Raw genomic sequence first — 12,064 nt, forward strand, 5'->3', positions numbered from 1 at the left:
CTATTATCTTTCCATTTCAGACAGCATTTCTCAAACACAACAAAAGTTTGTCTGGCTTTCCTGACTTTACAGTAATTTCACATTAGGATTAGAAAGACTTGCCTTTCTCCAGGCATTTAAAGCCCTTTGCAAACTGAGCCCTTTATACCTTTTTAGTCTTCTGACATTTTACTCCCCTCCATTCATTCTGGCCCAGTTACATTGAATTACTACATACCCTCAGTAACATACTGTTTCCCATTTTGGTACCTTTGCACTGGTTCTCTCCCTTGCCTGGGATGCTCTGCCTCCTCACTCCTATCTTTTATTTCCCCCCTTCCCACTCCTTCTTCCAGACTCACTTTAAATTCTGCTTTCTGCATGAGGGCTTTGCCTGTTACTTCCAATTGCTAGCGAAGATTAATCTTTCAGATTACATACATGTAAATATATACACATGTGTAATATATATGTATCACTATAAACAGACACACATGTAAATTATATACATTGTAATGTAAATATGCATACCTATACACATATGTAATATATGTAAATATAAGATATATATAGTATACAGATATCATACTGTATATGTCTGTGTACTGTATATATCTTATATTTACCTAGTTATTTACATGTTGACTCCACCTTCCCCCCACCCCATCTTAGACTGAGTTCCTTGAGATCAGGAAGGTTTTTTGGGGGGGGGAGGGGAGGTGTTTGGTGTCGGAAGCGTTTAGCACAGCGCCTGGCACATCGTAAGAACTTAATAATTAAATGCTTATTGACTATCTGACTACCGTCACACCCTGAATATTACTTTGCTTTGTGTGCCCTTACATTTTCAAGCCAAAACTGTACAAAGTCAAGAAACAATAATAGTATCACTCTTCCCATTTATAGGCGGAGAAAAAGGAGCAGAAAGGGCGGGGTCTGTGACTCCACCCTTGGCCTCAGTGTGTCTTTCCTAGCTAATAGTGAGTTTGTGAATGGAAATTCTGGATCTGTGATTATTGCCGTAACTACCAAAGGGTCCGTGGAAATGGGATATTTTAGAAATGAAATGCAAGTTAATCATACTAAAGATTAATACAAACAAGTTAGGGTCTTTTGTGTCCGCCAAGGGCGGCGACGGCTTTCTCCCTGGTAAAGGAGACAGACAGGTAACCTTGTTCCTTTTGGCAAATATCTTAGAGTACACTTTGACTAAAGGGCTAAAATACATTCCCTGCCCTCTAGTCGCAAAACCCATTGCCTCGCACAGAAAAAAAGGGAGGGGCGGGAGGAAAAGGGTGGGTGTCACTCAGGACTCGGGGCCAATGAGAGAGGTCGGGGCCCCGCCTCTTTTCCTAGCTCTGCCGCAGCGCGAGCGCAGCAGGGAGGTGGCTGCTGCGAACCACCGCCCATCAGCTGAGAAATTCAGCCGGGTGCCTTCCGGGACGCTTAAGGGTGGCCGCCGGTGGAGGAGGAGGAGGAGGAGGAGAAGGAGGAGGTCTTGGTAAGAGGACATCTGGGGCCCCTTGGCCGTCAGCGCGCCCGCGGAGCGGTGCCGATGGCTTTGCGGCCTGCCTGGCGTCTGCGGGGGTCTCTGCAGCGCTCCTGCTTGTTTGTGTACTGTTGTGTCCGTTGGCCGCCGCCCTGGGTTTGGCCGCCGCCCTGGGTTTTGCCGCAGCAGCAGAAGCTGCTTCCCTCCGCCTCCCTTCCCCCTTCCCGGTTACTGGGGCGGAGGAGGCCTGAGAAGTTTCTAGCTGTATTGGGGCTGAGGGGCGTTTTTCCCTGACCTGACAGAAGGCCGGGTGTGTTGGGGGATGGGGGGCGCTAGTTCCGCATTCTCGGCGAGCTCAGCTGGCCCCGGGGACTGCCGCTTTGCCTCTCCCTCTCTGGGTGAGCCGGAGCTCACCCCAATTGTGTTCCCAGATCTCTGCCTGTGCTTCTCGTTCCTGTTGCCTCTGTATTCCCAAAGCCCTGCCCCCTGAACCTGTTGCTCAGAGAGGACGCTGGAGAGTAAAGTCAGTGCCCATGCGGGCACCAGGGGAATGTGAATATAGTCTAACACTCCTATCCCTTCCTGAGCCCTCCCAATCTTTTCTTTCTTAGCTCATCCGGGCATAAGCACCATGCACAAAGACAATTGCACACGTGAAGTCAGGAGATAGGGAAATAGCTCATGGTGTACTTTTCAGTGATCGAAAGTTCTACTGGAAACATTGTCACAAACCCTGGTGGAGTTGGCTGATGAGATGAGCCAGAAATTCATAACTGTGCCCCTAAGGGATGGAGTTGACCTCTTCCTCTTTTCAACTCGTGTTTAATAAACAAGTTTCAAAGTGTCCTTTCTGAACATTCAGGAACTGAAAAAATAGAATACTGTACTGAAATAAATGAACCATAGTTTATATTGTCAGGAAGTCATACATTGGGTAAAATTCATTTGTTGACTTTGGTTCAAATGTTTAATTTTCAATTACTTAAAAAAAATAGTCGATTATCAAGAGTTTTTGAAAACAAAGAAAATAGTCCTTCCAGGTTCTTCCTAGTCACTTTTTTCCCCCTCCTTTTCTTGTAAATAGAAAAAGCCATTGCCCAGGTCAGACCACATTTTTTTTTTTAACCTTTCAAGTTATTTTAAATTGAAATATAGTATCTTAAATGTATTGACATTGACTCTATTTGCACTGCCTCCCATATATTCCAGTTAGGCTTGTTCAGAACAATTTCCTGCCTATATGCAGACTCAAGCAAATCATTTTGCAATTTTATGAAATACTTTTCAGTTTGGTAAAGTTGGGATAGCTTAGTAGGCAACCCTTCTGGGCTAGCCTGTGCCACACCTGTGCAAAGATTGATAGGGGTCCTGACTTATGTCTTGTGATATGGAATGAGCATCAGTAGCAGGTTCCTTTAAACTTGTGACTGCAGGATTATGCTCTGGATTCTTAGTTTCCACATCAGTTAATAAGAGACCATATTAACTCACTAACACCCTGTTCCATCTTTATTTTTTTCTCCCCTCTGGTCACTTCACTTTTACTCCTCCTTATGACACAAACCCTATAAATTCTAGACTGTAGTTTTCTCTAAGTTCCAAATATTGGTGTACACAAATAGTACAACTGTGAATAAAGTATAAACCTAAATATGGAATTCTACTTAATCCCCAAATTGGGTGCTTGTTGGGGTGAAAGTTGTGGTGAACATGAAAAATCTCAGTGGTAATGTAAGCTGAGATTGAAGAGGACTTGGATGCTAGAAGAGCTCTGAAGTGAAGAAAGTGTTTAAAAAAAAAAGTTGTAGAGATAGAATCCCCAAATAGTCGATGATAGCTTCCATACTCAGGAACAAGTTTGTCAACTACCTATTGTTACTGAATAATAACAATAAGGGATAGATACTGAATCTGTTATTTCACTGATATAGTTAACTTCCAGATGTGGAAACTGCTTCTACCAATGCATATCAGCACTTTCCCTGAAATTTATAGTTTTGGAGAGTTGCCCAGAACAGTGATAGATTAAATGAATTGTTCAGGGTGTGTATATCAGAGGTGAGACTTGAACACAGGTCTGTCCACTGCACCAGGCCACCACAGTAACAACCATAATAAACACTAAAACAACCAGGCATAGTTGATGCTTTTTTAAAAAGACACTTGAAACTTGATTAGACTTAGGTATTTATGCATCATACTTCATGCCTTTCTCTCTGTCTTTGTTATCAGTGTTCCTTAGCATTCTAAAACTTTTTCAAATAATAAAAGAAATAAAACATGTTCTATCAGAATCAAATTTGTCAAATGAGAGAGTTTGGTTCTTCAAGATGTTCTTAAATTCTGGTCCTTCTTTGTTGTTGTTGAGTCATTTCAAATGTGTTTGACTCTTCATGACCCTATTTTGGGATTTTCTTGACAAAGATACTGGAGTGCTTTGCCTTTCCTTCTCCAGATCATTTTACAGATGAGGAACTGAGGCAAACAGGGTTAAGTGACTTGCCCAGGATCACACAGCTAGTAAATGTCTGAAACTGGGTTTGATTTTTTATTTTTAACTTATGGAATAAAACAAGCATTTCCATAATATAGTATGATTTTTTTAAAAAAAGATGATTGCAAATAAAACTGCAAATATGTTATGTATAACCTAGAGGCTAGATTTGAATTCAAGATGAGTATTCCTCTTTCTGAGCCCAGTGTTCTTTCCACTTTACCACCTGGCTTTGGTAGCCATTTTTCTATAGTTGTTATGAATTCAGGGGCCTAAAGGGGCAAGGGGCACCTAAATCCTACCTTCATGATGGTTTTGGCTTTCCAATAAACCAACAAGCATTTATTATGTGTTACCTATGTGACAGGCCCTGAATTCAGCGCTGGCATACTTAAAAAAAAATGTCCCAAAGTGCTATAGAGTCTAAGAAATCAGTGAGATTTATTTGTTGTTGTTGTTTTAGCTCCTTTAAGTGCATTTGTTTATGTTTGTAATTGAGCACCTAGTTTAGTGCTTTGCCTATGCTTCAATGCTTAAAGATTAATAATTTTATCGGTGTGAAAATTCTCTCCACTGTCACTGGTCACAGGTCTTTTATGCCTTGATAGTCTTCATGAACTTCTGATAGTCTTCATGAACTTCTATAGTCAAACAATTCACCATTCTGCCTCCAGTAATGCTGGAGACAACCCTGAGGATTTTAAATAGTCTTTTTCTCATCCTATCGTCTCTGCCCAAAACGTCTCATACCCAAAATGTTTCAAGATATTATACTGGCCTGTCCTTTAAGAACCTAGGCTCATCTTGATATGGTGAGATCTCCGAATAGGACTCTAATGGTAAATAATAAATTCTTTTAAAATGCCCATGCAAATTTTGTACCCCACCATAAACATACTTTTACCCAAACTTTAAAAATATATATGTCAAATAATCGAGGGGTGCTATTTGGTAAAATAGCTTTTGTTTGAAAAATCTAGTTTTAGTATGTCTTTAAAATGCTCTTTAGAAATGGCTTAAGAAAAAAAAGCAAAGATTGCTATTTGGGGCATGAAACCTGTGTCAGCTTTTTAGTCTTTTCTTTAGCATTTTTATATCCTCAAGTTTATTTGGAAAAAAATACTAGATTTGGAGTTAAAGGACCTAGGTTCAAGACTCCAGTTTTTAACTCCAGGTTAAGCAAGTCACTTAACCTGTCCAGGCCTCAATTTATTCATCTCTAAAATGAAGAGGTGAAATCAGAGGTCTTCTAAGGTCCCTAATGTAGGACTGGAAACTCTGGGGCTGGAAATTATTTCCTAAACTGATGAATTTGTCATAGGAGAAGAGATCCAGTTTCTAAATAAAATGTTTCCAAAAGTTATCTCAGAAAAAAAAATAATAAGAAACTTCTAAGTCTAAAGGTTTTTCTTTCTGAAATTAATGAACCTAAAGTTTCTGAGGGCCAAGAGAATATGGAGGTTCCCCCCCCCCCAGTCTTTGCATTTCCTTCTCTCAGGCACGTAGTTGGTGTTCAATAAATGCCCTTTGAATTGAACTTTGTCTGCCAACCATGGCAGACTATGCATTTCATCATAATTTTAAGTAAACTGGCAAAATACTGACTTGTATGCACTGATCACAGTCTCCTTTGTTTAGGCTAGCTCTTAAAGTAACTGTTTCACTAATTCCTCTATATAATATATTTAATAATTTCTTGTCACTTATTTATATTTTTCTACCCTGAAATTGTTCCAGCTTTTTGAATTCCTGATATTCAAGTTCCCAGAAATTTATGATCTTTTAGATTTTTATCATCATTTAGTTATTTTTTCTTTGAGCAGATGCTTGCTCTGTGCAAAACTATTGTTCCTTTTTCTTATTTGTGGGCCTAGTTTCTTTTCCTACCATCCATCACTCTTTTATTTTGAGATGTTCAGTTCTTTGTATTCTAAAGACAAAAAGAGCACTTCAAAGAACAGTAGCTAGGGATAGATAATATTCCAACAACTTAGCTCTATGGACAATCCCTATTCATTCCATAACTTAAGAAAAATTAGCAGTGATAGTAGAGGAGGAAATGAGGTGAAACTGATGCTGGATGAGTAGCAAATGGCACCTGCTTATATTTTGCTCCATTCTATGCTATGCATCATGAACATCAGCTTAGTGCAATTGACCCCCAACAAATGCCCAGTTCCTCATCCTGGTGCTTACTTAGGCAATCACCCATGACCTTGACCTCTAGCCAAATTAAAAATACGACCTAGTTAAACTGTCTGAGGGGAAACTTGTTCTCAAGCTTTGATACAACATATTACTAAAGCCTCAATTGATTACATCTACTCTGTTTCTTTTGTCAACTAATTTGGTAACTTTATCTTTCACCAAGTAACAGACTTTATCTGATAAGTGTTTGAATATGATACTTTGTTACTTTGGAATTCTGCCTAACATGTAATTCCCTCGGGAAAGAGGCTTGAGGATGAGGTGGGGCTTTACTGATTGTGCTATTAAATATAAAAAAGGGTAATTTAGTTGTTTTTTTTTTAAGTTAAGAAAAAATCGATCCTAAGAGCTTAGAGTTCTTGAATGTCGGTACCACTTTAGGGGATAATGTGACCTAGAATATTTGGCCAAAAAAAAAAAGGCTCCTTTCTTTTTTTTTTTTTAAATCTCCACTCCTGTCTAATATGATCTGTCTTATAGGTCTCTAACTTCCTTTTGCATCTCCCATATCCATCTAAATTTTCCACAAAGAAAAAGTGGAAAAGTTTAAAATTTTTTAAAAAAAATGTAATTGGGAGCTAAGTAGACCAAAGAAACTACATAAATGTTCATTCTTTTTTATGAGTAGTTTATAATAGTTATCAATCCTTGTATATACCGCTATTCTAAAAGCCACTGAACATAACTGATCCTATTTCTAAATTGAAAATGGTAGCAGCATTGGTTTTATGGAATTCTCTATCTCCTTTCTGTATTTGTCTCTTTCCCTCTCTTCCCTTCTCCTTTCCCTCTCCCCCTTTTCTCCTTCTTCCTCACCCCTTTCATCTTCTCTCCCTTCCCCCTTCCCCTTTTCTTTTCCTCTCTCCCTCTTCCTCCCTCCTGTCTCTCCTCTCCTTTTCTTTTCTCTATCTCCCTCTTTTGCTCCCCTCCTTATCAGAAGACCTGGGTTCAAATCCTGACCCAGCAACTTATTAGCTATATGATCCTCAGCTTGTGCTTGAGTTTTCTCATCCACAAAATGTCAGTCGTAATACCTCTACCACCCATTTCCCAGTGTTGTTGTGAGGATCAAATGAGCTAATGCATGTAAAGTGCTTTGAAAATCATAAAGTATTATATAAATATCAGCTGCTATAATTGCTTATTTATGGTCTCAATCAATCAGTGCTTCAACTCAGAACACTGCACATCCTGGCTCCCATATGCTATCCATGCTTAAATAATTAATATAATATACTATAATATACATTTTCACATATATATATATATTCATCAAGAAAAGAGCACATTTTATTTGATTGTTCTCTGTTAGAACTATTTCTCACATACTCTTAGTTCCTGTAGATTACAAAACACACGCACCTTTTTGTCTTTTTTTTTTAAACTTTCACTCTTCCTGCTGATGGCTCATTTAGCTTTAAAAAATATCTCAGAAAGTAGTTTTAGGTAAAAATTGCTCTGACCAACCACTGGATTTTATAGAGTGTGAACTTATGCAGACATTCAATAATAGACTGTGTCATATGGTAATGTAAGTTTTTGTGCCTATTTTTAAGCAAAGAAGCAAGTGTATGAAGTTAGTTTAAATGACTGGCCTGTGATCCTCTAAGCTATCTGTTCTTGCATTCTATGTCACACCTAGCCATGAATTTTTTCTGAATCCCATTAGCTTTATTTAGCCCATTGTTCCCTATTAGCTTCAAATAACACTTAAAAAAAAAAAAAGGACAAGCTGTGGTAAAGATGTAGGAATCGGTACAAATCTTGAGGTCAAGAGTTTAAATTTTAGTAAATGTTTTGGGAAATCATCATAAGGTTACCAACCGGTGGTCCAGAGGGGCTTGAATAAAATTCTCTCTGTAAAATTAACCTTATTTTTCATTATTGTCCAACACAGACTTTGTATTCAAGTCCAAGGAATCCCACTGTCTGAAGAATGAACCATATCCAGCTCACGCTCTTTTCAGTTTCTGCCCCCTTTCTCTTCTCTGTCTTTTTAATTCCTACTTATGAAGGCCTATTTTTCAAGTCCCAGCTAGAATCTCATGTCCTCTATGAAGCTTCCACCTGTGGCACTCCCCCAGAAACACCCAGTTTTTTATACTCTTCACCACATCATTAACATTTAGTTATGTCCTGTCTTTTGTTCTCTATTTGGTTCATGTCTTATCTCCTCAACTGAAAAGTAGAATCTTTGAAGTCAGCAACCTTGTGCATATGTCTGTGCAAAGTAAAGAACTGTTGGTTGAAGGGGGCTGAGGAAAGAGCTTAATGGAGTTTAGTTATGATGTGCTAATGCCTAGATTGTCCTGTCAGCTTGTAAATTAAGAGAAATGCTATGGTGTATAGGAGGTTCTATAAGATCTGGGTTTAAAAAATGAATTCATAGGAAAAAGAGAAATATAATTTCAGGTTTACAAGCCTAGAATATTGGCAAGTCTATGGTATTAGTAGTAAGTATGTTAGAAGTGGTAGAGAAGAGATTGTGAAAAGATACTGATTATGATGGATAAGGATACAGAAAGAATTCAGGAGAAGGAAAAGAGCTTACATCTAGACTGCTGGAGAAATGACTGGGGAGGGGATGGGCTTAGGGAAATGACTTGTCACTGTTTTAATAAGAAGTGGAATAGCAGAATTCTTCTGACTGAACCTCACTGGGGAGGGGAAAAGAAGGGAATAAGCATTTAATAAGGTCCTACTATGTGCCAGACACAGTGCTAAGTGCTTTAGAAAAGTTATTTTATTGTATCCTTACAACAACCCTTTGGGTTTTGTGTTATCTTTATCCTCATTTTACAGTTGAAGTCACAGAGGCAGAGAGAGGTTAAATGACTTGTCCAGAGTCACACAGCTAAGAAGTGGCTGAGGCTGGATTTGAACTCAGGTCTTCCTGACTCCAGGCCCAGTGTACCACCCAACTGCCTCTAAGTGGTTCGGGTTCAATTAGAAATAGACCAGGGATACTTGATACCTTTTGAATGTACAGTAGATGTAATTAAGCCTGCTAAGCTGTCACCCTAAATCTCAAAGGTAGTTCCCACACCATTTTCATTGGGGAGGCAAAAAAATAGCCCTTCTGATGATGTAGCCACCTTGGTACATATTATAACAAAAATTCTACACACTGCAGAACTTTGGCCTGGACTGACACTAGCCTAGGTCCATGGGGTCAAAGAATATTTAGATTTTCCTTGGAGATGTAGAGGGGTAAGCACATTTGACCCACTCAGATGCTTTACAAATTATCAGTTTTGAGCTGTTTATATTATGCCTCGGATTTTGTTATTTATTAGATGGCTGGTAGATTTGTCCTTAGAGAACTACAATTATGCTACCGGGAGCTAAAGGCATTCTGACTAGAGACTTCCTTTGCAAATAGCTCTGGACCAGGTCGGATGGAACTTGCTCCCCTCTCTTTGTTTGATTCATATCTAAAGTCTTTAAACATTTTGTTAACAATTTTGTCTCTGTTGCTTGTATTTTTCAATTTTGATATCTGAAAAAAAATGAATTTCCATCATGATTCTTTGTAAAATGTTAGTTTCAATGACCTCTTCTTAGGCAAATTTAATGTTCTCTTTTCTAGTCAGAATTTCCAGCATCTCTATTGTTTGTAAAACTTAAGACAAACCTCCCTTAGGCTTGATTTTGGGGACACTATATCTACTAATGTTTCTCCTACTTATGTATCCATATGGGCTTCTTTTCTCCCCAGAGTTCATCTAGAAGTGTCTCCTAAGATGAAAACCTTATTCCTGTTTTCAAATTCTTCTACGTATTATTTACATTCATCCAACATGAGTTCAATTAACCACCTATGTATAAATGACATTTGCATTTATGTTTCCAGTCCTAATTTTTTCTTACTCTTTCTGTTCTTCACTTCTCATTATCTACAGTCAGCCTTTTACTTTATAGTTGAATCATGCATTTATCAAATTAGAGTTTATCATTTTTCCATCTTACAACATTTTTATCATCATTTATAACGCCAGTTTTCCCAATGTCTTTTGTATTTTTTATTTTCTCAAAGAATTCTTCATAGAAACAGCATATGAAGGAGGGAAAAACATTATATATATATATATATATATATATATATATGTATATATTTGTTGTTGTTGTTATATACCATTGGTGTTGATCTTTTAAGTCCTTCCTGAAACTTAGAACTCTCAAAGCTACTGCTCCAGCCTAGACCTTTCACCCTAATCCCATTTTACCAGCTGCTTGCAGGGCATTTCCATGAGTAACCTGCTGTAACATCAGACTCAGACTGTCAAAAATTATTAATTATCTTCTTCTAAAACTAGAATTCCCCTTTAGCAGCCTGCCTATTCCTATTAATGGCAAAGCTGGTCTCCTAATCCTCAATCTTGATACTTTAAATTCATCTTTAACTCATCCCTTTCATTCCCTGGAGATAGCCACCACATCCTGTCTCAATTTGTCCCATATTTGCCATCACTGTGGTCTATACCCTTATCCCAACACTTCATATCTTAATGCAGATTCAGTAAATTTAGACATACCAAGGTGGATTACAAGGGAACATGGAGCACAAGACTAGAGTGGCTGAGAAAGCATTACATTAAGCACTCTATCCATACATAGCAGTCTGGGAGGAATTAGTGTAGCAAATAAGGAACATCTCATATTTTATGGCTTTTTGTATGCTTATTGGTGATCACATTTAGTTAGCTCACTCAGGCTGGTGTTGTATGAATTTCCTGATGTTAACTAGCAGTCCTTTGTCTTAGATACCCTTCCCTTACAAATATAAGGAATCACTAACCTTATATATGAAAAAGCCTTTGTCTTTAAACACAACTCAATGGGACTGAAGTTTGAAGTCTTTTGCTTAAGATCAGGTGTATATTTAATTTGATGCTTTTCTTTAGAGGCCAGTATCCTTTAATCTTCTTTGTCTTTTATTTTTTTGCACTTGGGCATGACTGTATAGTTCAGGGTGTTAACTATTCACCATTTCTGTATCCTTACCCTATAAGCTGATTTGAGGGTATCAGTTTCACTTTTCTGGTTGATGCTTTTAAAGTGTCAACTTTTAAATGAATTATTCTTGTATATAATCATGCAGCTTTATTTTACTTTCATTCTAGGTGATCATTTAGAGAAAGCTTCTCATCTTTCTCCGCCCATCTGATGAGATTGGTCAATGAACAGATCAGCCATGTCTTACACTCCAGGAATTGGTGGCGACCCAGCCCAATTGGCTCAGCGTATCTCTTCTAATATCCAGAAGATCACACAATGTTGTAAGTTAGAATTTGGAATATTTTTTGGAATGCACTTAAAACATTTATTATTAACTTAAATGAGCACTTCCATATACACAGCAGAACGCAAAAAGAGGGTTCTCTTTGAAACCATGAATCTCCATTTCATATCATTCACAATATAATACATTCTATACATTACTTTTGAAGTAGTTCGGCTTGTCTGTGCTTCCTTCTAAATTTCCTTCTGTTCTATATATTTAAATGTTTAATGGCTTTTTTTTGGCATCGCTGCTGATAACTCCCCTGACCTCTTAAATCCCTTCTCCTCAATACCCTGATCCAATGCAAAACCAAGAGAGAGAAAGAAAAAAAAATCTTTGTAACAAGTGATTATAGTCAAGCAAAATTGATATATATATGGCCATGACCAAAAAATGTATGTCTTTTTCTGTACTATGTCAAGAGATAGGTAACATATTTCATCATATGTCTTCTGGAAACATGGTTATTGCATTGATAAAAGTTAACATTGTTAAAAGTTAAAAAGTTCTTTTCCCTCATAGTATTGTTCTATTTATTTTACTTTGCATCAGTTCCTACCACCTAGGACTCTTTGAAATTTTCTCATGTCATTTTTTATGGTTCAGTAGT

General features: G+C 37.9%; 1 protein-coding gene across 1 annotated transcript in view; it reads left to right on the top strand.

Moving 5' to 3' along the window:
* The first annotated feature begins 1,374 nt into the window (after positions 1 to 1,374).
* LOC114029390 (syntaxin-7) overlaps positions 1,375 to 12,064 on the top strand; it is a 60,268-nt gene continuing 49,578 nt past the window's right edge. The window contains exons 1-2 of the mRNA XM_027843791.1: positions 1,375 to 1,480; positions 11,294 to 11,449. Coding sequence (XP_027699592.1) covers positions 11,350 to 11,449 — 100 coding nt within the window. The 5' untranslated portion in view covers positions 1,375 to 1,480; positions 11,294 to 11,349. The remainder of the gene's footprint in view (positions 1,481 to 11,293; positions 11,450 to 12,064) is intronic.

Source organism: Vombatus ursinus, unplaced genomic scaffold (genome assembly GCF_900497805.2).
Source record: "Vombatus ursinus unplaced genomic scaffold, bare-nosed wombat genome assembly UNPS02014931.1, whole genome shotgun sequence".
Taxonomy (NCBI): Eukaryota; Metazoa; Chordata; class Mammalia; order Diprotodontia; family Vombatidae; genus Vombatus; species Vombatus ursinus.